General features: G+C 38.1%; 4 protein-coding genes and 1 long non-coding RNA gene across 18 annotated transcripts; 3 read left to right on the forward strand and 2 right to left on the reverse strand.

The window, feature by feature from the left end:
• The first annotated feature begins 1,473 nt into the window (after positions 1-1,473).
• Positions 1,474-6,399, forward strand: LOC113743420 (putative F-box/LRR-repeat protein At3g59230). Of its 6 annotated transcripts, none has more exons than XM_072049267.1 (6): positions 1,476-2,265; positions 2,406-2,467; positions 3,142-4,112; positions 4,259-4,414; positions 4,493-4,790; positions 5,997-6,399. In XM_072049267.1, exons 2-5 carry the CDS (start codon positions 2,419-2,421, stop codon positions 4,775-4,777), a joined length of 1,461 nt encoding a protein of 486 aa, XP_071905368.1. In that variant the 5' UTR covers positions 1,476-2,265; positions 2,406-2,418; the 3' UTR covers positions 4,778-4,790; positions 5,997-6,399. The 6 variants fall into 6 exon arrangements, with proteins under 6 accessions (XP_071905371.1, XP_071905368.1, XP_071905369.1 ...); XM_072049268.1 differs by having other exon boundaries at positions 1,476-2,140; XM_072049269.1 differs by having other exon boundaries at positions 1,476-1,925.
• Positions 6,400-9,524: 3,125 nt separating this feature from the next.
• Positions 9,525-15,243, forward strand: LOC113688047 (glucose-6-phosphate/phosphate translocator 1, chloroplastic-like). Of its 7 annotated transcripts, none has more exons than XR_011814565.1 (7): positions 9,525-10,419; positions 10,736-10,961; positions 11,484-11,706; positions 12,431-12,644; positions 13,708-13,791; positions 14,558-14,633; positions 14,899-15,243. XR_011814565.1 is itself a non-coding variant. In XM_027205645.2 (5 exons), exons 1-5 carry the CDS (start codon positions 9,868-9,870, stop codon positions 13,717-13,719), a joined length of 1,227 nt encoding a protein of 408 aa, XP_027061446.2. In that variant the 5' UTR covers positions 9,525-9,867; the 3' UTR covers positions 13,720-14,193. The 7 variants fall into 7 exon arrangements, 2 of the variants coding, with proteins under 2 accessions (XP_027061446.2, XP_071905372.1); XR_011814568.1 differs by having other exon boundaries at positions 14,961-15,243; XR_011814566.1 differs by lacking the exon at positions 14,558-14,633.
• On the reverse strand, positions 12,025-14,983 carry LOC140006758 (uncharacterized). Its single transcript, XR_011814570.1, has 2 exons — positions 14,874-14,983; positions 12,025-12,830 (listed from the first exon to the last, which is right to left on the reverse strand). It is a non-coding gene; the product is annotated as an uncharacterized lncRNA (long non-coding RNA).
• Positions 15,244-15,529: 286 nt separating the features above from the next.
• Positions 15,530-18,917, reverse strand: LOC113688154 (tryptophan synthase beta chain 1). The gene is made up of 5 exons (XM_027205839.2): positions 18,502-18,917; positions 17,651-18,007; positions 16,390-16,832; positions 16,200-16,294; positions 15,530-15,944 (listed from the first exon to the last, which is right to left on the reverse strand). The coding sequence occupies exons 1-5, from the start codon at positions 18,829-18,831 to the stop codon at positions 15,769-15,771; spliced, it is 1,401 nt and encodes a 466-aa protein (XP_027061640.2). The 5' UTR covers positions 18,832-18,917; the 3' UTR covers positions 15,530-15,768.
• Positions 18,918-20,796: 1,879 nt separating this feature from the next.
• Positions 20,797-26,933, forward strand: LOC113687656 (uncharacterized). Of its 3 annotated transcripts, XM_072049273.1 has the most exons (12): positions 20,797-20,926; positions 21,597-22,268; positions 22,671-22,706; positions 23,351-23,379; positions 23,549-23,615; positions 23,879-23,936; positions 24,293-24,385; positions 24,702-24,816; positions 24,936-24,983; positions 25,085-25,130; positions 25,254-25,324; positions 26,313-26,933. In XM_072049273.1, the coding sequence occupies exons 2-12, from the start codon at positions 21,627-21,629 to the stop codon at positions 26,350-26,352; spliced, it is 1,245 nt and encodes a 414-aa protein (XP_071905374.1). In that variant the 5' UTR covers positions 20,797-20,926; positions 21,597-21,626; the 3' UTR covers positions 26,353-26,933. The 3 variants fall into 3 exon arrangements, with proteins under 3 accessions (XP_071905374.1, XP_071905376.1, XP_071905375.1); XM_072049275.1 differs by lacking the exon at positions 25,254-25,324; XM_072049274.1 differs by lacking the exon at positions 22,671-22,706.
• Positions 26,934-27,189: the final 256 nt, after the last annotated feature.

The raw sequence follows: 27,189 nt of genomic DNA on the forward strand, positions 1-27,189 counted from the left end.
GGGTATATATTTTGAAACTATAGGAGATTTTTCTGTATGTTTGCTAAACCTCAAAGGGTTTTTCTATATTTTACCCCATAATTATTAAATGTGTCCACCGAGGAATTTGTCAAAATTTGAGATAACAAAAAGCAGCAAGCTTTGAATGGCAGTTTTATCTTCATCGCGTGTAATTCAAGCTTCTTGTCCTCATCGCGCATAGTACTACGTGTGAGGATAAATGTGTTAACCAATCTGTCTCATGTTTCATGACATTAAAAAAAAGGCATTTTAATACCATAAAAAAGGCAGGCAGAGCATGTACGAGATCATCTGTATTCAATACTGAGCAAATTAATAGTGATTGTATAATTATATCTCTTAGATTAAGAGGACAAATTACATCCCCGGCCAAAAATGCTGACAGATTCTACGCTCTGGCTCCTGAATTGCCATTGGCTTTGAGCATGAAGATGGTGCCGCATTTAGCTCTGGGTGTGACATTTTTACAATGCCTTTATTGAGTGATAGACCAGCTCTGATCAAAGACAGACGGGCAAGTTCTTGATACAGTAAATTCCAAAGACCCGACTCTGATCAAAGACAGACAGACAAGTTCTTGATACAGTAAATTCCAAAGAACCGCAATCAAGTTCTTGACCAAAGGCAACTTTAACTAGAGCCTAGCTATAATGCTTGGCAGCCAGCTTGGCCTGAGCCTCTTTTCTCATCTGTCAAGAATCTCAAGATGAGAAAGCTGTTGGACGATGGAGAATAAGTGAACTCTCATCCTTTCTCTCGATTGCAAGACACTTTTGGATCCACCCATACCTTGAACATGCATGGGATTTTGGATTGGGAAAGCTGGAAGTGTTTGAATCCATTTCCACAGATACGGACGGATCAATTCTCTCTTGAGCAATCTGGCGACCTTGAAGAAGGATGTTGAGATTAGCTTGTCCATAAATTTGTGATTTTGGTATGATGTTCGTTATTGGAATCAGAAACCGAAACACGAGGGCATCTGGATGGTTCATGTGGATCATTAGATGTCTTTTTTTTTTTTTCCCTTGTGTGCTTGAACCTTCTTCAGAAAAATTTCAACATGTGATCTCCGCCATAAAATCGTTATTGTTTTTGTCTGGTGAGCAAAGGGAGGTAAACTTGTTGCAGATGCGAGGGTGACAGTAACTCAAAAGACATATGCATTTTCATACAATCTGAAGATGCGAGCTGTGGTGATTGGTCCACTACTACACTTTTACTCACGTCTTCATCATCACCAGCGCAAAAGTTTCTAAAAGATCAACTGTCTCTCAGAGATGGTCAATTAAGATAATTTGTCATACAACAGAAGAAAGTTAGTAGCTCAAATTTTTACAAGATTAGTGGGTAAACTGATCACTAAAACACTAGTGCTGGTTTAAGTTTAAAAAAAAAAAAAAAAAAAAAAACTACACATCAAAAGACCACCAAAAAATAAACACGTACACGCTCTGCTCTCACTTGAGGTCTAACCACTATATATACAAATCAGCCCAATCTTCTGGTCCTCGGAGTTCCTGTCATCGGTCAGTTCTATCACATCAATTTAGTCCTCTGCCCATACCAGTAAAGACAAAGAAACGAGAGCTTTAACCATTTCTCCCAAAATAACCCATCAAATTCCACCACCATGGCCGCCGTCCCCTGACCTCACCTTTCGCGCATGAAAACTTGGCTAAAGACCATCACTTTCTGCATTTCCCAAGCCTTTTCTTTTTGTTTGCTTGTTTTGCTTCTTTCATCTTCGGTAATCATCCCATCCTCTTTAATTTCTCTGTTCTGATTTTATCTCTTCGATATGCATTGGCCTTGATATAATAGTAAGAGCTGCTTCTTTGATGCTCTTTGTTGTTTTGGACTCGCCAGATTTTCCTGCTTTAACCCAACACTGGTGGGCAGAGGTTTAATCTTTTTCTGTTAACTGCACTTGCACTTTTTGCACTTCAGAGACAGTTTCTTTTTCCTTTTTTTTCCTTTTTCCTTTTTGGTTATCAAGTCACTGGGTCGCATCTCTGCATTAGGATTTAAGGACAAATTTCAAACTTTTTCTTGGGTTTTAACCTTGGTGAGAAAAGGGGTCTTGTTGCTTTGGCCTTTTCTTTGCTTTTATTATCAGGTATAAGGATCACATCCATCCATTTGGATTTGAGGACAAGATTGACAATTAATACTGGAGAAGACAGAAAGAGGGGTTTTCTTATTTTGAGCAAATCTCGATATCTTCATAATCCTTAGGGCTGGGTGATTTCCATATCCCATAGAACTGGCCATGCAGCATCTATTCGCTCTAATTAATTAGCAACTAAATTCAATTGAAGATATGTCGCCATCAAATAGGTAATTAACTTCAGGAACTGATACTGATCGAGTTTGGAATGCAGGAACCAGCCTAGCATGGGGCAGCAAATGAGACCAGCCAAAATGCTAAAATTGCTTGAATCAGGTAAAGTTAATCATCTGGGACTTGGATAGTGGTTGATTGACTTCAGTTAGTTGACAAGTTTCTCTTTGTTGGAGCGTCCCTTTATTCTGATTGCCAATCATTACCCTGAAGCTATTAGGCACTTTAGTAAGTATTTATTCGTGCCACGTTTAGCTCTTAATGGGGGAAATATTCATGGGTTAATTATTTGTCAAGAATCTTAGTGATCTAAGTTAGTGGAGACTTAGTTTGCAAAAAGGAAATCTCGGTTGGATTTTGTCCAAGAGTTAACTTTAGCTTTCAGATTTTCCTGATACGTCGTATTTATTCCTCCTAGCTGCTGTAATTACCATTTTCGGCCAAAAAACACGTGGAGTCAGTTTTGGTAATTTCATAGCGTTTGTCGACGTGATTTCATGCACGCTCGATTAATTTCATAATAGTGAAATATTAACTGAAAATTTTACCAACACCACTGCCATACTACTATTCCAGTTCTTGCTGCCAAAATTTAAAGTCTGAAAACTGGCAATGGTGTAGCTTTTAGGGACACGAGTTCTTGATTTCTATATTTTACTTCTAGTTCTTCATATGCCATGCTTCTGCTTGTTTACAACCAATTGCTGCTCTCTTATGTGGTAGCTTGTCAAGTTTGTTCAAGTACCTCTATCTAGGCATTTTCCTTATGAATTCAGGCCGAAGAATTCCAGTCATGGATGGCTCAGAACAGCAAGATGTTCATGCTGCACTGAATGATGAGGAAGGGAAAGATAGAATCAGCAGTTTACCTGATTGCATTCTTCACTATATTCTCTCTTTTCTTCCTACCAAGGAGGCTGTAGCAACTGGCATACTAGCAAGGCGGTGGAAGGATCTTTGGACTGCTGTTCCAATTCTGGACTTTGATGATTCTAAGCTCTACTCAAGCCATGTGAACTATTGGTATCCAGCTGAGATCACAAGATTTATGAATTTTGTTGAGAGGGTGCTTCTACTTAGAGATGTATCAAACATTGAAAGGTTCCGACTTTCATGTCGTGTTTGCTTTAGTACATCTCGTGTTCATGCGTGGATTTCAGCAGCTATCAGACATAATGTTAAAGAGCTTGATCTTTGTTTCTTTGTAGATGAACCTTTTCTATTGCCTCACCGTGTTTTTAACTGTGGATCACTCTCAATCTTAAATGTAGAAATGAACAGCATCATTCAGCTACCCAATAGCATCTCTTGTCCAGGCCTTAAAATCTTGCACTTGGGTCTTGTCACATTTCCTGATGATATATCAACTCAGAGGCTATTTTCCTCCTGCCCAGTGCTTGAAGAATTGGCTATCTTGGATTGTGATTGGATTAATATGAGACATATTTCCATCTCGATTCCCTCACTAAGGAAATTGATAATAGATGATTTGCCAACCTTTGATTCTAGAGATTACTGTTGGGGCTGTGAAATTAAAATTGATGCTGGAAGCCTCATATTCTTTAAGTACAGTGGTTATCTAAGTAATGATATTCATCTAATTGAGGTTTCATCTTCAGTCAAGGCATTACTTCACATTCCAATGGTGCAAGAAGCGCAAAACCCACTAATGTATTCTCGCCTTATCAAGCTCTTTCTTGAGCTGAAAAATATCAGTTCTTTGGGAATCTCTGGTTGCACCATTGAGGTAAATCGGTGTGCATTTTTACCGTTCATTTTTCTTATTCTTTGTTCCTTTTGACATTTCTTAGTGGTTTTCAATGTTATCACACATTTAATTGTCACACCAATTCTGACTTAGTAAAATCTGATTTTATTCTTCTTTGTTGCCAGTCCCTCTTTTTCCGTGAAAAGATGCCAAATGACCTCCCGGCATTTCAGAAGTTGACTCGTTTAGAGTTGAGCATGCAGCTTGGCGTACATTCTGGTGGAGCATTGATGAAATTTTTACTGCACTTGCCAAATTTGGAGTCTCTTAATATTTCTAAGGCAACATTGTGGCACCTTTAAAGTTCCATCATAATGTTTTGCTGCATATACTGAGGAAAGCATTTTTCTGTTATTCAGGGACTTGATCCTGCCATGTACCTCACTGAAGATGATTGGACACCCAAATCAGCAGCTAAAAGTTTCATGTCTAGCCTCAAGACTGTGGTCCTCCGATGTTTTCATGGCAACAGTACTGAAGTTTGTCTGTTGGGATACTTCCTGAAACATGCATCTTCCTTGGAGAGAATGATTGTGTTTTGTCACAAGAGCCCTTTAGATGATTCAAAAGAGCAGGAAGACATGAAGAATGAGTTGCAATCACATCCAAGAGTATCAGAATACTGTATGATCATGTTTTTTTGAACTTCATGCAGATGTAAGTTCTTTTTAATGATTCTTTCCCAAGTTGTTTTCCTTTTTCCTGTTGCATACCTGGAAAGAATTTAATTTCTTAAATTGACATTGCTATTTATCTTTTGTGTTGTGACAATGTAACGGAAATAATAGGAATCATGGTTTGGGGTGGATTGGAGACAATGCTGCTACAGTTTTTTATTGTTATTTTTAATCAACTGCTTCCCAAAATTGGTTATTATGCCTTATTATATTGAGGATGGGATTGATTGTCAGTGTCATTTTCTTTTATATTTCTTGTCTAAAAATATGCTTGTTATAGAATAATGGTGCTTCAACATGAGGAACACATTTTTTTTTTCAGACTGTATCCACAAACTTTTGTTTGCTTCATTGGCTACTATGACAGAAGTACATTCAATGAATATAGTAAAAGCATGCTACGTCCTCTGGTATTAACATGATTTGATGCATCGTTATGTACATTGGATGTTTCTGTCTATTGAGAGAGAGAGAGAGAGAAGGGGGGAGGGGGGAAGGGAGGGAGCATTATTCGTAAATTATGGAGCATTGTCTAGAATAATATTAGTCAACCCATAACTATTTCGTAGGATCGATCACTTGTTTAAATCTCGTACCTTGATCACATACCTTTATTGGATGATGTGGTAAATGATCATCTCCTGGACGTAGAAAATAGTGATGATGAGAATGGAAGAACTTATTGATAACATTTTGCAATATTGTTCACCATCTCTCAATGAGCGTGGCCTTGCACTCATGGAAGTGTGAAAGGGGAACAGAATCATTGTTTTACTCTTTGCTTTTGTTATCCTCACTGCATATATGGGAAATTTATGATTACTTGAGGGAGTTGAGGGGTGCGGTTATACTCCTTTCTTTCCCCTCATGGAGTATAATCTGCTTTCACCGAGTTGTCTTTTCCTGGCTCTTGAAGTAGGGAAGTCAAGTGTACGTAATTGAACAAATGTGATGCTTTCTGTAGTTTAGACTGATTAGAGTAGAATTTGTTGGAATTGGTATTCTACACTTGTCTTATGCTGCTACATCTTGTGCTGAATGCCGGGAAGATATGTCTAGCAGTATAGATGTATAAGAAAACTCGACTAGAAAGATTTTTGTAGCTTTTCTGCGTTGATTTTTCCTTAGTAGTTGTATAAGATGCTGTACATATTCTGGAAGTTTGACCGTTTTCATTGGTTTGCAGTTTGTTTCAAGAACTGGCACTCTTCTGCAAGTGTAGCTGTTGGATCTCGATGGAGTATGATAAATAGTTTTGCAATAGAGTCTGTGATGGTGACCTTACAGAGCCTCAAAAGGCAATTTCTGACAAATTTTTAAGGAAGCTCTTAGTACGAGTGGTTTTAAAATTTCTTTTGTTGGGGTTAATTTTGGCAGCTGGTATATGTTAAGATAGGGTTACTGTTGTGGAGATCATTTGAGGGTCTGGTTATAGCAAATAGAAATTAGTGTGCACAGGTTTTACTGATCAGTTGAGATGCACAGTGGTCTACTCTTGAACTGTTTTTGGTTTACCGTAAAACATGCATAAAAGTGGTACACGTTCGAACCATTGTCAAAATTTACAGAATATGTATTTTGGTGGAAAAGGTTTGTCGTTGGTAGCGATTTGCCAATACACGGTGATGTAGCATGAATGTTGTGGCCTGTGAAGTCGCGTCCTCAATCTGCTCTTGCTGGATTCACAGCTTTTAGGATGGTTACAGATGCATCTGCCAAATGCAACGCCGGCTGGATGATGTATTTGCAGCATGGTTTACAAATCCCACCACCATCCATTGGTGTTCTCGGTTATTGGGTGGAAATTCATGTTTGTTTTTGGCATTTTTAATTGTCATGGTATAAATTGTGAGGCTATCCAAAGCGAGTTCAAAGCCATCATCCATATATCATATAGACACTAACCCAAAACCCAAGCAAAGAAACACAAAACATGACTTGAGCTGTGAGAGAGGCAGGCAGTTGGGACTTTTTAAGCATTGAATTATGGGACTAGTTGGGCAATAAACTAGTGGCAGTATCTGATGGCATATATCCCTGGAATATGCTGTGGTCAGCTGGATATTACTACTTGTTTAAATGACAGTCAACTACAAGTACTCTATTGTAGAGTATCAGATTTTTAATAAGTTGGATGCGTAGCTGAAGGACTAAAAAAATATTAGGTGGAACATTTCTTCTGATTTTAAAACCTGCTGGTTCTTGTTAGGCTCTTGATTCCATCCTAAAGCACGAGAATTGGCATGATTGAAAACTAATCTTTTGCAGAGATTCAAGCTAATGCTGTATCCTCCTGCTTTCCTTTCGCGCAGAATACTCATATATCTAGCTCTGGATTTCGACTATTGTCGATGGCACACCAGAGTATTTAATTCTATGCAATATCTGCTATTGCCGTAAAAGAAAGAAAAAAATATATCGATTGGACTGTTTAGCAGACAAATTTAGCCACTTTATAGGGCACCATTTTCAGATGATTAAAGACAATTCACGTACCCGCTAACACCCCTAGAATAGGCTAGTTTAGATTATAGGAATTCTATCGTATCGACAAAAAAAAATATATATATGTATACCCCTGACACCTACCGTATACATACTGACAATGAACATTATAGTAGTATAATTGTTGAGATTTTGATTCATTTAATAGAGGAAACACAACGCTTCAGAGTTCAGACGTTCATCCTCTACAATCAATCTCACTCGAAATTTAACGACACTTCCAAGAAAACATAGACCAGCTTATATACTACTCCATCAGCATATCAATAATAATATATCGTATCATATGTTGTCGTTGCCGTAAAAAAAAATGAAACAGAAAAGATAATAGATCGAGGGCGGGACCATTTAAGCTCGGTTTGCTCGTTTCCTTTTCTTTGCCTTAATTAACATGACAGGATGTCCCTACTAGTCCCTGCTACCGAACTGAATCGGACCAAACTAGTTAGCTGGCCAAAAGAATATGAAATGATAGTGATAAGGAAGGATGATCATGTTTCCGGTCCTCCCTCGTTCTCGACGTGCAGAAGCTAACAGGTGTGCTGATCTTCTTCTGGCGAGGATGGGATGGGAGCAGCAGCCATTTCTAAACTTCTTTGAGATGATTGTAGGAGCTTTTGCTTACCTGGTTTTGTAAACTCGTGTTAGACTTATTTATTTAATATTACTATCTTTCGCACCCAAAAAAAAAAAAAAAAAAAGGGAGAAAGTGTTAAGGGATCGAAGTCAATAGTCAAGTTTCTTGCCATTTGACAAAAAAAAAAGATAAGGGATCGAATGTTTCTTGACTCCAGCCAAAAAAATACGAATTATTTCTTGAAAAATTGTTCTCATGTTCTTAGGACAGGCTGTGCACAGTTTGGAATAGTTCAAAATGAATACAAACCCAATCAAAACGTCACTGGACCAACAAAATCAGCAAAACAAACGTAGCAAAACAGATAACTTTGGTTGGCCTGCCGTCATTCTCTAAGGAGGGCGGTGTGATTGAGGAGCATCCTTGTTAACCCAACCCTTTCTAGTGAAAGCAACTTGACTTTTTAGTGCGGTGTGTTTGGATTGCAATTTTCTAGAGCTTTTGTAAAAAATAGTGTAGCAATTCGATATATGTGAGATAAAAAAATTAATTGATAAATGTGTTCGCGGAAAATGTAAAGATTTTTTTGATGGAAATTTCCTTTCCGAACAAGGCAGCAATTTTGGTCTCTGAAGTTTTAGCAAAATAAATTTAGTCCCCAGTGTTTGATATATGGTGCAATTTTAATTCTTAAAGTTTCGGCAAAAATACATTTACTCTCCAATGTTCGGTATGTGGTTCAATTTTAATCCTCAAAATTTCGGCAAAAATAAATCCGATCCCAATTTTACCTATTTGGAGCAAATTTAGGATAATTGACCAACATTCCAAAATATTGATGGAATCAATTAGTATATGAAATCACGTGTCTCCGTGAAGAGAAAGCAAATGAGTAAGTTTGAACAATAAGAATAACTCACGTGATAGCACGTTACCAAAATAAAACAAAAAGGAAGGAAATTTGTTAAACTATACGAAAAATTAAGTGCTATGATTTTTTCCCCCTTGAGACAGTGGTGATAAAGAGTGAAAATGAATTTTAGATCGACGAACAAAAGAGTGCTTAGACTAATTTTACTTTTTTAGTTTAAAAAATTTCTTTATTTTTTAACTACTCAATCAGTTAGCACGTGAGTTATTAGTTAGTTCTTAAATTTTGATGTTTAAAGTTAGATACTATTTTGTTTATTTATTTTGAAATTTAACTCAATGGACACATGACTAGAGGTGATTAAAATTTGTCCATATTGATTTTTTTTCTAAAGTCCTAAATTTACTTTAAATTGGTTCACTGGGGACTAAATTTGATCTTACCTAAATTTTAAGGACTAAAAGGTGCATGCATGCTAATAATTGGGAATTAAATTAATTATTGTCAAAACTTTGATGACTAAAATTATACAAACAAAAACCAAACGTTAGGGACTAAAACTGCATCTTCCCCTTGTTTTAGCCAGCCTCCAAATACCCTCGACGTTCCCCCGTTCTTTATTTGAAGGAGGAGTCTTTTTCACATGAATTATTTGTTCACATTGGTACTGTACACTTAACTGCACTGGGATTTCCAAGCGCACAACGTTGGTAAAAATGCACAGAAACAAATCAAATCCCAAATACTACTACTTTTATATATATATATAATAATTAGTCTTGAACTTGTGGCTAATTATATTATACTGATGCCGTATTGTACTTGCTAGAAAACCTGTTCGGTGCAGAAGTCCTTCTACAAGACAACTCTATTTGCACAGGTAAGTTGTGTAGGCTTTTCTTACACACGAGTCACGGCCGGGGACAGCTCGCCTCTTGCTGGCTTCTCTTTGCCATATACGGAGGTCCAAGCTCCGATCTTTCGGCCCTTTCTTTGAAGTTGTCAACTCGGGATCTTTCATTTCTGAGATTTGTCAACTTTTTGGTCAAAACCCACCGTGATTTTCGCCTGAATAGTGAAAGAAGTTAGTGTCTCTGTACAAGCATGATGTCTTCATTGAAGCAGCCAGTAGTACATTTCCATGGGTCCGATGCTTTCCGGCCACAGTCTTCTGTACCGTCAAGGCGGTTCTCGGTTCTTCCGCCGCTTCCTGCACTTAATACTCGTCGGAGTAGCTCTGTTGTTTCACTGTCAAAGCCCCTTTTTGTTTCCAAAGTTGAATCTTTTTCTCCTTTAGGGACCCTGAAAAGATCTTCTTCAACTGGTGACGCTGGCGATAATGATCATGTTCCGCAAAAGCGTGACTTGGTTATATGTAAGGCTTATGAGGCTGATAAATCAACCCCAATTGATGACTCGCAAGCGCGATCTGAGGCAGCGAGGAGGGTGAAAATTGGGGTTTACTTTGCTACATGGTGGGCTTTGAATGTGATTTTCAATATATATAACAAGAAGGTTTTGAATGCTTATCCCTTTCCTTGGTTGACCTCAACGCTTTCATTGGCTGCTGGCTCTCTGATCATGCTCATTTCTTGGGCTTTAAGGATTGCTGAAACTCCAAAGACCGATCTCGACTTCTGGAAAGCCCTTTTCCCAGTAAGAAACCAATTTAGGGTTTTATGTACTCTATTCCTCTTACTTTTATTATATTGGTCGTTCCGTTCTTCATTACTCTTTTGTTTTATGATCTGGGATTGGTTGAATAGTGGTTTTCTGGTCTGGATTGCTTCATTTGTTGGAAAATGTTGTCTGCATCTAGCGTAGGAATGGTAAGTTAGGATTTAAAAGGCTAATTAGGTAATACGAGTTCGCTTTATCTTGGGGGTGGGTGATCTTGGTTTTTTTTTTTTTTAAAATATGTTTATGCCTGGCTTGTTTTGGTTTGGTGATGGTTTGTGTTTTATGTCTTTAGGTTGCTGTTGCTCATACGATCGGGCATGTGGCAGCGACTGTGAGTATGTCAAAGGTAGCAGTTTCATTTACTCATATAATCAAGAGTGGTGAACCTGCGTTCAGTGTCCTGGTCTCAAGGTTCCTGTTGGGGGAGACATTTCCGGTGCCAGTTTACTTGTCATTGATCCCAATTATTGGTGGTTGCGCACTGGCTGCTGTTACTGAGCTGAACTTTAACATGGTTGGTAAGTGGTTTCTTGCTATTGTTAGATGTTGTTGGAGTTTCTTTTTCTTTTGTTGTTCTTTGTTTTTTCTGTTTCCTCATTTGTTGTTGCTTTTATTTATTTTATTTATTTTTTTATAGATTGCTAGTTCATGGAAGCTACACTTATTTTATCCTAAAATTTAGTAAAATATTTACTGATAACCGTTTACGAGGACTATGTTGACAATCAGATTACTTTTGCTGCTGTTTATTTTCCAGGAAAAAAAGGATGAATAATAGTTCAGTGTAGTAGCAGTGTCTTTTGCAAATTAATCACTGCTATTATGTATTTCATTGGCAAAGGTTTGGTAGCCAGTTTCATAATCCTATAATTTCTTCGAGTAGTTACAGTTCTCTTCAATTAGATAAAGGTCATAAGGAACTTAATATTATTTTTAACTGCTAAGCAGGTGGTGGGGTATTATGTTTTAGTTAATATCAACTACCTGTATGATTTTACTTTTCCTGATGCTTTAGTGCTGTTGTTGGCTTATGTCTTCAGGTTTTATGGGGGCCATGATATCGAACCTCGCTTTTGTTTTCCGGAACATATTTTCCAAGAGGGGCATGAAGGGGAAGTCTGTTAGCGGAATGAACTACTATGCTTGCTTGTCTATGATGTCTCTCTTAATTCTCACACCATTTGCTATTGCTGTGGAGGGACCACAAGTGTGGGCACTTGGATGGCAAAAGGCCGTTTCTGAAATTGGACCCCAGTTGATTTGGTAATCACGTGAAACATACCAATTCTGGTGTTTCTGCACACATTGTATGTGAGGACATGGCTTATTGAATTACAGTGTACTCCAATGTACAACCTGTAGTTGAACTGCAATGATTTTTAACATGAATTTACCTAATATTTCATACTTTGTTCTGTACCTGAGTTAATCGAGGGGACTATCGGAAAAAAATACTGTTTAAATACTTACGTTTTGAAAACTTGCTCCTATGAGGAGCCTTGAAATACTTGGAGAATGTGTTGATGTGGATGGATGCTTTATTGTATCTATCTGTTTCCTTAGATGATGAATTGCACTAGATAATATTTCATGATGTAGGAACCATAACATGGATGGCATTATTTTACTTTGTCATCTAACATCTAGTGTTGAATTTTTTGCCTCTCATGTATTTGTGCCTTAAGAGCCATACTGCAAGTTATGCTGTCAGGTACCATACTTGATGATTTCATCTCTAGAGTTCACATGAAGGTTTGAGTGCTTGTATAATTGCCTTTGTGGTCTTTGTTTATTTTATTTTTTGTGATCTTTCCTCCTTTTCTCACCTTCATTGTTACCCTGCCATTTTTCTAAAGACAAAAAGATATTAGCAACAGTTTGGATCCATTTTAAGGGAAACTTTGCATCTTTTGGTCTTTTGTAGGCGTGATTATATGTTTTTTCATGGGTTCCTTTCACTGATGTTCGGTGGTTACTTGTTCTATAGGTGGATGGCGGCTCAGAGTGTATTCTATCACTTCTATAATCAGGTGTCTTACATGTCACTGGATGAGATCTCTCCTTTGACATTTAGCATTGGAAACACCATGAAACGTATATCTGTTATAGTGTCATCCATCATTATCTTCCATACGCCTGTCCAGCCTGTCAATGCTCTTGGAGCTGCCATCGCCGTCCTTGGAACCTTCTTGTATTCACAGGTAATGATTTGATTTTTGCTTGTGTGTCACCAAATGGTAGTTTTCATTTACTTGATATCTCTATCAAGTAGCTGACTTCAGGGTGTGTTTCTGGATGACTTTTGTGTTGTCCATATGTGTAGGTCAAACTTTCTTGTAATAAATTGCACTTGGCCCCTTGAGATTTATGGGATTTTGTTTCGATACCTTGTAAAAAAGTCATGTTCTTGAGTTGTTAAGTTTAAGAAATATCAATAATCTTGAGAAGGATGCAAGTACTGGCAACTGAGAGCATGATTGTTCTGGGGATGCTTCTAGGACTAAGAGTTCAATATAACACTCAAGTAAATAAATCAAGAGAAGAGAGGAGAAAGAAATTCCAAAACACCAGGGTAATTACTATCCTGGTTGATTTTAAATATCATGGTTGTATGCTTCTTTGTTTTTCCTCATTGTGCTCTTTTGTTCTTTTCTTTTTCCCCTCTGTTTTACATGCTTTACTTTTATTTCTTTGTCTGGGTATAGTTTCTTACTTTTTAGCATACATGAAAGTCATGGTTAACTGTGTTTTGTTGCAAGAATAGTTGACATAAATTTTACGTCCATGCTCCTGATATTGGTGGTTGCATTGCCGGGATGATGAAAGAAAAGTTTGTAGCTATGTTCGTGTTTGAAGTAGTAGAATTACCATCATTTCACTAATACTTGTGCATGTCACCAAACATAGTTTTTGCTTCTTTCAACTAAAACAGTCTATTCTTTCTTTATTTGAAGTGATGCTGTTGTTTGCTTTGAACAACTGCCTGTATTGAGCAACTTTTAACAACAGCTGGACTTTTTATCAGTCTGTTGGCTATCAGTAATTATGTTGATATTGTGTAGCAATTAATAGACTTAGCACCCATTTTGCTGATAAACCTTAGAAATGATAAGATGGGCAGAGAAAGAACTGCTTCTTAGAATGATTGCTTCTACTTCCTGTCACAAGTGTGCTGTTTAGTATGTTGTACTGTTTTTAGACCCCTGCTGCCTGCTGCAGTATTCTTTGTTCTATTCCTTACAGACTTGTTTTCACGTCTGACAGGCAAAGCAATGAGGAGCAACTTTTGAGTCCAACCAGGCAGCTTAACTTACAGTGGTGGTGATTTCAAGTTTTGTTCTTCTTAAGGTGTTGATATGGCTTTCTTATTGAGTTCCATGAAGAATGAGAACAATCAGATGAGCCAGTAGCTTTACATGTAGATAACAATAATTGTGAACTAAGATAATTTAAAATCTTATACAGGTTAATTAGGCAGGTAATCCCTGTTATCTTGCATGTTGAGGGGGAGAATCAAGAACAGCACGAATAAATAGTGGCAACAACTGTGCCCATTTAAGGGACGAAAATGTTGATGATTTGGATCATATGCAGTCCATTTCAGCCATTAAAACCGGACCTAGTTTGTATTCATAGTACTGGTATTGACAATGGTTGTCTATAGCTCTTTGGAATTTATGATTCAGAGGGGAACTATGCTTTGATTTGTTGCCTGTCAACTTAATTAGTCAAAATCACCAAAATTTTGGATGTGCTGCTTCTTTTGGCTCTCATTTGGTGTTGGGCATGACTCAAAAAGATAGGTGCAAAAATATTGGTGGCATGTTTTTGTCTGCTCGATGTGCCATGGTCATTGTTTCCTTCAAAAGCATCAAGTTATTTTCATTTGGAAAAAAAATTTGCCCTCTGCTTCCAGGGTACTCAAGGCAAATTGCTCCTTGTATGTTTTACAAAGCCCGAAGTTTTTACATTGATTATCATCTTCAATCCAAAATACAAGTCTTGGATGGTTGTCAACAAAACTGTGGCAAGAAAATCTTGTAGTCTCATAACCTATGGCTGACTAGGTTGTGCTTGTGCCATTAAGTTTAAAACAAAGGCTCAATGAACACAGGACACCACGAGGGCACGGAACCTGGGGTAAAAGTTGGCATTAGCTGTGAGTGAGGCCGACAATTGTTACGTCTCAGGTGAGCTTAACTAGGTTTAGTTCAAGGTACAGATGTCCTTCAACTTCTTTTTACTTGTAGCTAAGGTGGATTTATATGTGTTTATAAGTACGCTGAGCTGAGATTTGGATTAAAAAACAATCCTTAATAATTTGATCAAGTGTAATGAATGGAAGACCAAAGGTTCAATTAAAAAATGATTGTACAAAAGGTTTAATCCTGATTAGTTTTCTTGATGAAGTTTATACTTAAAATCTGTACCTTTCCGCTGGCATGGTGTCTACAGACGGTCATGCTCTTTTTCCAATCGGAAGAAACGTTACGAGCTTGATTCCTTTGTTGATGAAGGCCACCGATGGAATGCAGACAAAATCATTTGCAAGATTCTACATGGTATGGACGAAAGCTAACGGAGATGCCGGGCCATGGAGGTTCTTTTTCTCGTAATAAATCGATTCGGGGTGGTTCCAATTCAGCAATGAGAACTGAAAAGGCCGGAGTTGGTTGGTTGTTTGGCGGTGCCTATGTTTGTTGTGTAGAGTTTCATTTCAGATTTTTAGTTATCCTCTTTCTGTGAACAAGATTTGTCAGTTTTATACAAGAATTTTGGCATTAGCTGCTCTTGGACGGACTTGGGACTTCGAATTTTGAACCTTATGTTGGTGATAAAACATTCGCGGCTGCGATTCAACGTTTCCGATATCACAGCCGTTATCCAGCGGACCAAGTTCCTTCAGCTTCCAGTAATGACCTTTTGGCGATTAATCCAGCAGTTCTAGTTTCTCGTGTATTTAATTTTTGTTTCCACCATATAATCAGAGGTAAGCTCATATAAGCACTTAAAGCCCAAGTCTCTTTATGCGCTCATACACAGTGCATTTAAGAAAAAGTCCTTTCAATTTGAAAGAACAAAAATCTATTGAAAGTGAATTATATTTCTCAAGAAACTTAATTGCATTATGAATGTATCAGTCAATAACGGTACAAAATCTACAACAACATCTCCAGAACAAGTTTCTGATGTATAATAACAAAAAAGTTCTGCTCAAGGTACGACCACTCATCCATAGAACAAAAAGAATGTTCCCTTGGAAGTTGAACTAATTGCTCAACACTACCACTGATGGCACATCTATTTTTCAATCAAAGTTTTTCTTCAGAGTTTTAGATGTTTAATGGCTGTCTGAACATCCTTATCTCCTCTGCCACTGCAGTTAAGTACAACCTTAGCTCCATCAGGAAGAGTTGGGCACAATTTCTCTAAATATGCCACAGCATGAGATGTCTCAAGTGCAGGGATGATGCCCTCCAACCGCGATAGTCTCTTAAAAGCTGCATAAACATTGGAAGGGAACGTGTCAAGGACAAATACTACAAGGTATAAATAGAACAGAAAGATACCAGGATATAAAACCATCAGAACAAAATATCCTTTTAGCGACAGTAGAACCATCACAAGGCATTAAAAAGCCACTCCCCTAGGCTATTTTTCCTTTTAAAAATAAAAAAAATAATTTTAAAAAACTTTTTCAAGCCAATGTTCAAAAAAAAAAAGGTTCATAGGGAGTCAACATTATTATTCCATACCTTCCAACGCCTCCTCATCAGTAACGCTGAAATATTCAGCACGTCCTATGTCCTTCAAAAAGCTGTGTTCAGGTCCAACTCCAGGATAATCCAGGCTATTTGAGATGAGAGAAAATTGTAGTCAGGATTTGTCCCCAAAAAACGTTTTCTATCAAAGGAAAATATGCAAGGATAAAGTTGACACTTTTACCCAGCACTAATCGAATGAGGCTCAATTATCTGCCCATCTTCATCCTGCAACAAATAGCTCATGGCTCCATGCAACACTCCAACCTCACCCTTGGTTAAAGTGGCAGCATGTTTACCACTCTCTATTCCAAAACCAGCAGCCTCCACACCAATTAACCTAACATCTTTGTCATCGACAAAGTCATCAAAGAGGCCCATGGCATTTGAACCTCCACCAACGCATGCAACAAGCACATCTGGTTTCCCACCCCATTTCTCCAATGCCTGCTTCCTGGTTTCTTTACCAATCACTGCATGAAACTCTCTCACCATCACTGGATATGGATGTGGCCCTGCAACGGAACCCAGGATGTAATGAGTTGATTCCACATTAGTCACCCAATCCCTTATAGCTTCTGAAGTAGCATCTTTCAGCGTGGCAGTGCCAGAATGAACTGGCCTAACCTGCAGTTCCAAAATTTGGAAGTCAGAAGTGGCATTACCAGAGACATTGTGGCAATAGTGTGCCTTGTTCAAATTCAATAAAATCAAGCAATGCTATAGTCTCCAAGCCAAAAAAACGAGCTAAAGAGTTTTCATTATGGGTAACTCCACAGTTGTTCAAACTTTAATCAAAATCATTTACTGTGCCTATCACCAATGAACATCGACCAGTCTTTTAATCATGATTCTTGACAATCAAGCTAAAACTGTTACTCTTTTCTATCCAGAAATGTACTCTTCTGTGTCAAAATGGTATGCTTCACAACCATATTGTTTTCATCATTATCATAACGGATGAGAACAATGTGAAATCCACAGATAAGAGAAAGGTAGGCTACAGATTGTCGACGAACAAGTTCAATTATGCATGACAATATGAATAATTCTCAAAAATGCCTACTAAAAGTACACACAACCAGTAAACAACAAAATAAGAGGCAAACCTAATTTGTGATCTCTAAAGCTGCCCAAAAAAAAAAGAGGCTCTAATACTAGGCAGGAAATGAGATTGTTGTAAGCAAATCGGACAAAAAGACCAACAACAAAGACACAAGAAAGCTCAAAACATGAAGACTGATGGAAAGAAGTTTCAGTTTCGCCACAAGAAACAGTGACCACGAGCAATTGGACAGAGCTCCAGTATTATAACAAGAGCAATGCTTTCCCATATTAAAACCAAAAGCTGAGAATGCAAGATAGCAGGTTCAATCTGTAATCAAAATGCAGGCTGGATTTTGAATTTTTTTTTTTTTGAAGCAATTAAAAACAAAGATACACACCTCCGCTCCGAGCAGCCGCATCCTGAAGACATTGAGAGCTTGTCTCTCCATATCTTGAGCACCCATGTAAATGACACACTCCAAACCAAACCGAGCACAAACAGTAGCAGTGGCCACACCATGTTGACCAGCTCCAGTTTCAGCAATAATCCTTTTCTTGCCCAACCGTTTAGCAAGTAAAGCTTGGCCAATCGCATTGTTAATTTTGTGTGCTCCTGTGTGATTAAGGTCTTCCCTTTTAAGATAAATATGTGGCCCTTCACCACTGGGGCGTCTATAGTGCTCAGTAAGCCGTTCTGCAAAATAAAGAGGGGTCTCCCGTCCAACATAGTCTCTCAAGATTCCATCCAGCTCGTTCTGCAATCAGTAGATTTTGTCAGTATAAACCTTGTTCTATTAAACAATCACTGAAAGTTACACTAATTTCCTAAGCATTGACTCCAATTAGCCATCTTTTAAGTCGATCCACAAAATAACCAATTCCGGACAACTCACACAAAAAACGGTACATGAAAATGATAAATCTGTTTGTGTTATGGAAAGAAAAAATTGACCTCTCTTCAAGTTGAAAAAAAAAAAAAATTTGCCGTAAAGTCATTAGCTTTTCCATCATTCTCAATACAACAATTAGCCATATTTCAAACAAATGATGATAATAATTATTAAAAAAAAAAAAATCAATCTTTCAAACAAATGAAGGAAATGGCACATAAAATCTGCAAAGCCAGAGCCGGATTCAATTACTAAATTAAGTAAAAACATTAATTAGCAAAACTTAGAAACTATAATCAGCACAAAGCAAAAAAAAGCCTCAAATTTACGGAAATACAAACTGATGAACTCGGAGAAACCTGGAATTCATTATCGGCGGAGAGGGATTTGAAGGCATCCTCGAGCTCAGAAAGGGCATACATTAGGGTTTCAGGCACATATTTGCCACCAAATTTGCCAAAGCGGCCAAAGGAATCGGGGCGTTGCAGAATCACTTCTTCCTCTGTAGACGTCATTGGTTGCTTGGTGAGGGTGCAGAAAACAGAAGGGGAGGTGGTCTTCGGAGAACGGTTGAATTTGCGGGGTAGCGATCGTAGAAAAGCGGCGGATGAGGGGCGGTAGGGCTTGGGAAGCGATAGAGGAGTGGCGGCGGTTTCTGGGGTGACGGAAGCGGTGGAAAAGGCCGCCATTTTAGTCAGGAAATAGGAGGCACATTCGTTTGAAGAGACGGGATGAGCATTTTGTAGTCAGCGCCTAGCTGTTAAAAAGGACTGTCTAGTTGGTAAATACAACTACTACATGGGGGGCTAATTATTTAGAATAGGGAAATTTGTCAAATTGGTCCTTAACATATGTCAAAAAAACTTTTTTAGTTCTTAACATTTAAAATCAGTCAGAATTGTTTCTAATATTTAAATTTTGATCTATTTTGATCCTAAAACTCGTATTTACTCATTTCTTCGACTAAAAATAGCATCTTCTTCAATGAGCATATTTGCAAGGGCAAATATTTATTTACTTATTTTTTTATATACAGGTGTACTCATAGCATGTACACTAGTCTTATTTTCAAAAATAATGCACTGAAGCGATGCTAAGTCGAATGAAGACCACAACATGCGCACCAACTCCGATCTCCTCGTCTATAGCAATTGTGAGAAGCAGTAGGTGCCCAAATGTGTGAATTGGCCATATGGAACCAAGGTTTCATGCTCTTTAATTTGAAAATGGCATCAATCTAAAGCTGGGACCAAAACGAATCGCCTTTCCTGTTAACTCCAAGGCACTCGAAAGCAGAACTTTAGGGGCAACCTGTCATCTTTAAAAAAAAAAAAGTTGTGTCAGGTGCCGGACTGACCGTGTCAGAGTCAAAAAAAATTGAACTCACTTTTGGGTACAAGGCTGTGTCAGCCCGGCACCCATAAGTATGCAACATATCCTGTCAGAGCTGTAGATATCCGAATTTTCTTTTCCTCAGCCGTATTCTGAGTAATTAGCCTACATGGGAGCAATTATTAGTAGTTTCCATAAACAGAAGGCGCAATTCCTTACGTAAGCAAACAATGGCATGAATACGACCCGGACCTAGACAAAAAATGGATTCACCCACCAACAAATAGCCGCCAGCTAGGTCACAAGTACTTGTTATGTCAAAAATAAGAGGTGTGCAGTGCCCTTGGTTGGGTTCATACTATAGGATTGCAACCGAATTTGGAAAGATGTCGGCACATTAAAACGCCCACTTTGAACCCGTATACATCCATGTGTAGGATTCGGATAGATTCCAACCTAACGTAAGTACATGTATCTGGATGTATCGCGCACCGCTTCGTGTCAAAATCATAACGAGATGCTTTCTCGACTCGAATCAACGTCAATCAACAGACTGAAATAACGGGTAGATAGGTGTCAATTATGATTTAACAAGTAGTATAATTAATTGCCCCTCGTGGACAGCTCGATTGGTCACAGCATGCCTCCTAAGGAGCTGTTGTCCAGTGCCCGCCAAGATTCGAGTCCCATGGTTATCATGTTCGGGGGGATGAGGCCTCTCCTCCGGGGCCGGTGGGGGATTAGTCAGGTCCGGTTTACCCGATGGCCTGAATACCCCCTCCGTCGGACAAAAAAAAAAAAGTAGTATAATTAATTAATTTATTATGCCATGCTTCGTGTTGTGACTACTCCATAAATTTTTTTGAAAATTTTGGCTTGTATCTACCATCTATTTGGATGCGAATCTACTTGCTGATTAAATGGTTTTTTCAATACAAATCATAATAACATAAAAAACATACTAACAAGGATATGCCTATTTATTAATTAGGTTAACATGATCCATATGAACTTGGAATCATTGTTTAAAATTTTTCTTTTTATTGCACTGACACTACCAAATACAAAATAGCAGGGATTGCCCCATTTATCAAATGGGTTAAAATGACAAATATGAATTACTATTTGAGATCTTTCCCAGTTGTGTTCGAGTTCTGAATAATAATTAATCGTACGATATCTATAATATCCGGGCTTTAAAAAAACCCGCGAACCCATGACAGGAGGTTGTTGCCAATGACAAATCTTTTCGCCATGGGCCCAAACCTTTTCTAGATGGGCCTGCAGCCTGAGAGAAGAGAGAATCTGGCCCAAATACCAACCGACGCTGCAAAGTTTAGAGCTACAGAACAAATCATCACAGAGGTCCCCTAAGCATTGGTCTTGCTCTATCTTCTTCTTTTTCTTCACTGGGCTCTGCTGCAGAAAACCCCTCCTCTTCAACCCTAAACTGTAAGTTCTTGCTCTGTTATTCTCCAACTTCCCTCTAGATCCTTGTTTTATTTCAAAAGAGTTGAACTAAACACGCTTGGGTCCCATTGTTGTAGTGCTTAGTTTTTGTTAGAAGATTTATTGTCGAACATTTTTTTTTGGGTTTTTCTAAATGCAGTTATAACACTTTCTTTTTGGTTAATTTACAGTTTTTCTAAATGCAGTTTTTTCCAGCATGATTGGTTGTGAAATGTCTTTATTATATACTCGTCATACAGTTTTTGGGTATACATTATGGATTTTATTTTTTGGAAGGGGGGTTTTGGGGGGGTGGGGGTGGGCGGGGAAGGGTGGTTAGTTTATCTGTTCGACGAAATGTCTGTTTGATTATTAAGTGCTGGAACAAATTGAAGACCAGGCTTGACCCTTCAGCTAAAGAAGTCTATGTTTTAAGAACTTGCAATAAATTTATGAGAAGAAAGCTTGAATTTTTAGGCTGCTTAGTTAATCATCAGCTGGTGAATGAGGTGTTATGTGCTTGAATGAGAAATTGGAAACAGTATTTGGTTTTCAGGCTCAGATGGCTATAACAGGAAATAGGGTTACTAGAAAGGAACTAATTTTTTGAGAAATCATTGAAAGAAACCTGTCGTAGTGAGCTTTATTTCCTAACTTGCACGCTTTCAACCAGATACGTGCATGAGCAGAGCAGAAAGCTTTCATGGGGCGTGGGCATTCAGAATCTCCTCCTAAGGTTCGTGGGTCTCCACGTAGAAGGAGTCCTTCGCGGAGAGAAAGGTCTCCGCCTCGACACAGGAGTTCTCGCTCCACAAACTCAACAGTGACCGAGAAAACTTCAAATCGTAACAGGTCTCCAAGGCGTGACAGGTCAAGGTCGCCAGAGTCTCGTTCACCTGTGAGAGAGAAACCTTCAATTCGTAAAAAGTCCCCACCAAGGAGAAGATCAATATCTCCTTCTTCAGCCTCTCCAATCAGAGAAAGACCCTCAAATCGCACCAGGTCGCCCAAGCGATCAAATTCAAAGTCACCTGATAGTCGTTCACCCTCCCCAAAGACCAAAAGGTTAAAGAGAGCTCAAGCTGAAAGAGAGGCTGAGAAGGGAAGTGAGAGAGAAAATCAGAGAACTCATGGTAAGCGAGGGGATAGAGCTTCTAATAGAGAAAGGGATTCAGAGAAGGAAGTGGCAAATGAGAGAAGAGAGAGACGGTCTGGGAGGGATGGAGTTGATAATGTATCATCTAGATCGAAACGTGATCACACGGTGTCTCCGCCTAATTATCGCCACAGGAGTCGGCACAGATCTAGATCTCCTCATGCTGCTGATAAGAGGGCACGTGATGAGGTGTCTGGTGATATCCATGTCCATTGCTATTTTTATGATTTGTAACTAATGATAGTATGATAATCCCTTTTTTTCACAAATTTAAGGTGCAATAACTTTCTGATCTGTATAAATATATGGAATTAATTTTTCTTTACCTGTTTTCCAACAATAATGTCATGAAGTCAAGATTCCTGGTGTCTTATCAGCCTCCCGACTGCCTCCAACATGGAAAAGATTGTTGGGAGGACTGGAAGATTGAAGAAAATGATCAGACATAACTGTTATCAGAACCTCTACTTAGGCATTTGATTTTTTACCCATGTTCTAGAAGCATAAGTTTTCTTCTTAAAATAAAGAATTATTGGCACACTTTTGCCCATACAGATTAACTGAAAGATTGTTCTTTACTCGTCTACACAGGGCATCAATGCATCAATTTTCTTTTTTGCAATAAATGTGAGTGATGATTTTTTGCCACGTATATCAGTAGGTTTAAAATTCTTTACTTTATAGGCAGTTCTCTGTAGTTTATGTTGCCGATTCTTTAGGCTTTCTGTTCCATCAGCTCATTTATTGGTTAGATATGTTTTCAATCCTCTCATATTTAGGCATTATGCTACAGCTGACTAGGAAATGTATTTGCGAGGGTAGAAGTATCTTAGGGCTTGGATTATAAGCAAGTTGGACAATATATCGCTTTTATACACCGCTTGAAGGGATTACAAATGAATGCTTAAGAACATACACAGCTTGAAGGGATATTTTATAAAAAAGAAAAATAGAATTTATGCTGTAAAATTGCTTGGGATATGGAGGGGTGTTTGTGAATAGCAAACCTTTAATTTCATTGTGGAGATTGTTGCATTTCTTGAACTTTGAGCGTTTTGATATTATTAAGCATTTGAGCTGATATTTCTTGGTAAAAAGGAATTATTGGTTTATTTGCCTGATCATCACTGTGCAAGTCTCTGTTTTCTTGCTAAATGCAGAGTATGGGAGAAAGTTTAGGTTTTAACATTATTTCAGCCCTGCTTTGTATTCCTTAAGTTGCATTTTCAGAAAGAGATGTATGTTAATATGCTTATACTTTTACCTTTCAGGAAACAAATTCAAGGGGTTCTGATCATCGGTGAGCTCTTAAATTGAACTTCATTCTGTTGTCTGAGCTTTTAATTCATACTTCTGAAAGTCTTATTAAGATATTAAGTGGTGGTGCTATGTATGTACAATATTTCTGCATTTTCTGGCTTTCAAGTTCATATTATCCTGACGTAGTTCATTACACTCAACTTGAGCAGGAATGGAGAAAATGATTCAGTAGCTAAAATGAAAGCCACTGAATCAGCTTTGGAATCAAAAGAAAAGGTAGTATTGGCCTCAACTTGAAATTCTTCGACTAATTGATAGCAAACCGGCTTGATGTTTTACTGCCTTTTGTCATCTTCGCTTCTTTGCATTAAAAGAATATATCCTCTTTTTTCATTTTGTATATGTCTAAACTATATGAGCTTTCCTTCATCCCACAGCCCTCAGTTCTTAGTACTATTTGTAAGAATGATTTTTCATATGAACGTTGTAATGCTTATATACAATCTGCCAGCAATTAAGCAGGCAATTCATTTTGGCAGGAAAAACCTTCATTTGAGTTGTCTGGGAAGCTTGCTGCGGAGACTAACCGATATAGAGGTGATAAATAGATTCATCATCTTATTCTGGCGAAACCGTGTTCTGTTTCTTTTTTTGTTTCCTTCTTTAACAAACCCCACCCCCCCAAACAAAAAAAAAAAAAACCAAAAAAAAAACCTACAAAGCTTGCATATGTTTTACTTGAGAAAGCAAATAAATTGGCTTTCATTATGCTAAACATCCTACACACACTAGGATTTGCTCTCTGAATCAGGGAAAGAGGGCAGGTTTGCTTTCTTCCAGGAAAGGTGGTGAAGTATTTTGTGACTAAGAATCTGGTTATGTTAGATTGTGATTACTTTTTTCCTTCTTCCTTTACTTTCCTCCTTTCCTTACTGAGTGCTACCTCATGTTAGGTGTAACACTGCTGTTCACTGAGCCACCAGATGCAAGAAAGCCAGATATAAGGTGGCGATTGTATGTTTTCAAGGGTGGTGAACCATTGAATGGTAATTTCATAACCATTTTGTCATTTTGATCACCATTGTTATTGGTAATTCTTGAGGTTGGTTTTTTCTGGGGGTATTTTTTTTTAGTTTTCTGTAGTTGAAAGTGGGTGAAGGGAACCAATTTCATTCATTTATCAGTTTGAAAAGGATGTTAGAATGTGTGGATATGGTACAGAGTCACAAAATAATGCTTGTTAGAGTGGATTGGTAGCAATTTATTTTAGCATTTTTGTGGGGCTCTTGCTTGTATTTCTGTAGTTCTTTTAAAGGATTCTGATCATATTTTGCTATCTTGTCTTATGTACTTGTTGAGCAGAACCCCTCTACGTACACCGTCAAAGCTGTTATCTTTTTGGGAGAGAAAGGAGGGTTGCTGACGTCCCTACAGACCACCCATCTTGCAGCAAACAGCACGCTGTTCTTCAATATAGGTATTATCCAAGGCTAGTTCTCATGGATGAGTGCTGGTATTATGGTTTTCTAGTATATGTTCTTGTTATTAGTTTAGAATATCCTTTTAATTATTGCCCTTTTTTTGCTTTACTTGCAGGCAAGTTGAGAAGGAGAACCCTGATGGTACAGTATCGAAGATAGTAAAGTAAGACTAATGTGTAGCTTTAGATTTTTTACCTTCCCTTAGATGGCAATGATATGCCCTTATAGGACTGATATGTTTTGCCCCTGTCTTGTATAATCTAGGCCTTATATAATGGATCTTGGGAGCACCAATGGAACTTTTATCAATGTAAGCACTTTGTTAGTTATATTAGTTGTCTTTATGTAATTTGCCTTTTCTCTTGTATGGGAAGCATCTACATTTGATTTGTGTTGCCAAATTATGTTTTTACATTTGGTTTTTAATTTGCAGGATGATCGAATTGAAGCTCAGAAATATTATGAACTTTTTGAAAAAGATACGATTAAGTTTGGTAATAGTAGGTAGGCTGCATATTCAAGTTATCTTTTTTGGTTTCCTTTGAAATTGAAAGTCTGCCTACGGTATCACAGTCATGCTCTATGTTATTGTTATCTTTATTTCTGCATGTATATTTATGTTTTGTGATGCATCCATTTATTTGTTAGTTGCATGCATTGATTTTTAAACCGCATACTGGACTGTTGAATGTGATCAAAACAGGTGTCTATCATGAGCTACAGACACTTTGTCTGGATTCCGAAAGTTGTTTGCTTGCTTAATATTTTGAGGGTGCTAATTTCCCAGCTGGTGTTGTTATTTGTTGGTTTTCCATTCTGGTTACCAGTGTATCGAAGTTGAGAAGAGTAGACAAAAGATCAACCTGTAATAGAAAACAAAAAGGAGAAACTATAGAATTTAAGTTGGATAAGGATGCAAGTTTATCTTGTGCTTTTGGGAGTATGAAGTCTCTTATGTATTTAGAATAACTTGATCTTCGCTGACCTCCATGATCATGTGGAAATAAGGGATCCAGTTTTGCAATTTTACCTAGACCTTTTCATCTCAAATAGTTGCCTGGGATGTATTTTCCATATGTTGGACTTTTGTGCTATGAAAGAAGAATGTCATTTTGAACTTTAAAAGGGCAAGTGGAAGCATTCAGCAGCAGGAACGGTGCAAGTAGGTCTTAGCTGATGGGAATGTGAAGTGACTTTCTTTTGTTATTTTTGGGCATGGATACTGATCCCAGAAGCTCGTTTCTGGTCCAAACTACAAGTTGTTAAATGTTTCTTGTTTTGTTCTCTTTTAGCTTCATGTACCATATGTATTAATGGTATTATCAAAGTTGGTGCAATATGTGTTACTCAAGGATATGTGCCTGTACATTATTATGGGACGGACAATGCACTCCACTATCTCTCTATATTCCACTTTTGGCCTGTATTGTCATTTGAAGTTAAGTACGAATATTGTTTAGTGATCCTGATTCCTGAATGTGTGTTTTGGCAGCCGTGAGTATGTCCTGCTGCACGAGAACTCAGCTGGTTGATGCTAATTCATTGGCTTCGATCATGGCTTGTGAGGCCTATTGGTGTGGTTGTGAAGAATTAAGATATGTTGCCTGAGGCTTGCTGGAAGGATGTCCAACTGCTTTCAGTGGCGTCTTGCTGTAAATTTGAGCTGCAAATGTTGCCTGCTAAATTTTGCTCTTTCTTCTACAGATGTTGGTTTATACTTTGTGCTTAATCAGGAGCTGTAATTTGTTTAGCAGCTGCAATTGGATTGATAAATATATTTTCCGGGCACATAACTGCTTCTTGCACCCTTGAGGTGAATTAAGCTTCAGGAGGACGAAGGGTCTGCATGGCTGCGTGCTAACTGCCCCTTCCACAACCCCACACGCCCCCCCCCCCAAAAAAAAAAAAAGGTCCTTGGCCCCCCTCTGGCCCAGACTTCTCTTTTCACCGGTCTAGGCTCTTTCATTATTTGGTACACCCAAGAATTGCGAGGGTGGTTGCATTTTTTTTAGTGCAAGTGAACGGGTTGGAACCGAGTCCTTTTACACTTGTATTTCCATCCTCCGAATCATTCAATCCATTCTCCTTCGAGAAGGAGAGAGTGTTTGCATTACTGGTGTATTGATCTATGGGTTTTGAAGCGATATATCTATTTTCATAAACTATTTGGAAGAAGTTGGAATGAATAGAGGACGAACTTGTGTTCCTGAGTAGTGTTAAAACGTTTCTATCCTACTATTGAAGTGTACGAGTTCTTGGTAATCTTACTTGGCAAAGAATGACTAAAAGGCCTTGCAGTCTTAGAGTTGGGATGGTTTTGATTTCTGTTATAAATACTGCGATCGTAGCATAATAGCTGTTCGACATCT

The sequence above is a fragment of the Coffea arabica genome, chromosome 5e, assembly GCF_036785885.1.
Source record: "Coffea arabica cultivar ET-39 chromosome 5e, Coffea Arabica ET-39 HiFi, whole genome shotgun sequence".
NCBI lineage: Eukaryota > Viridiplantae > Streptophyta > Magnoliopsida > Gentianales > Rubiaceae > Coffea > Coffea arabica.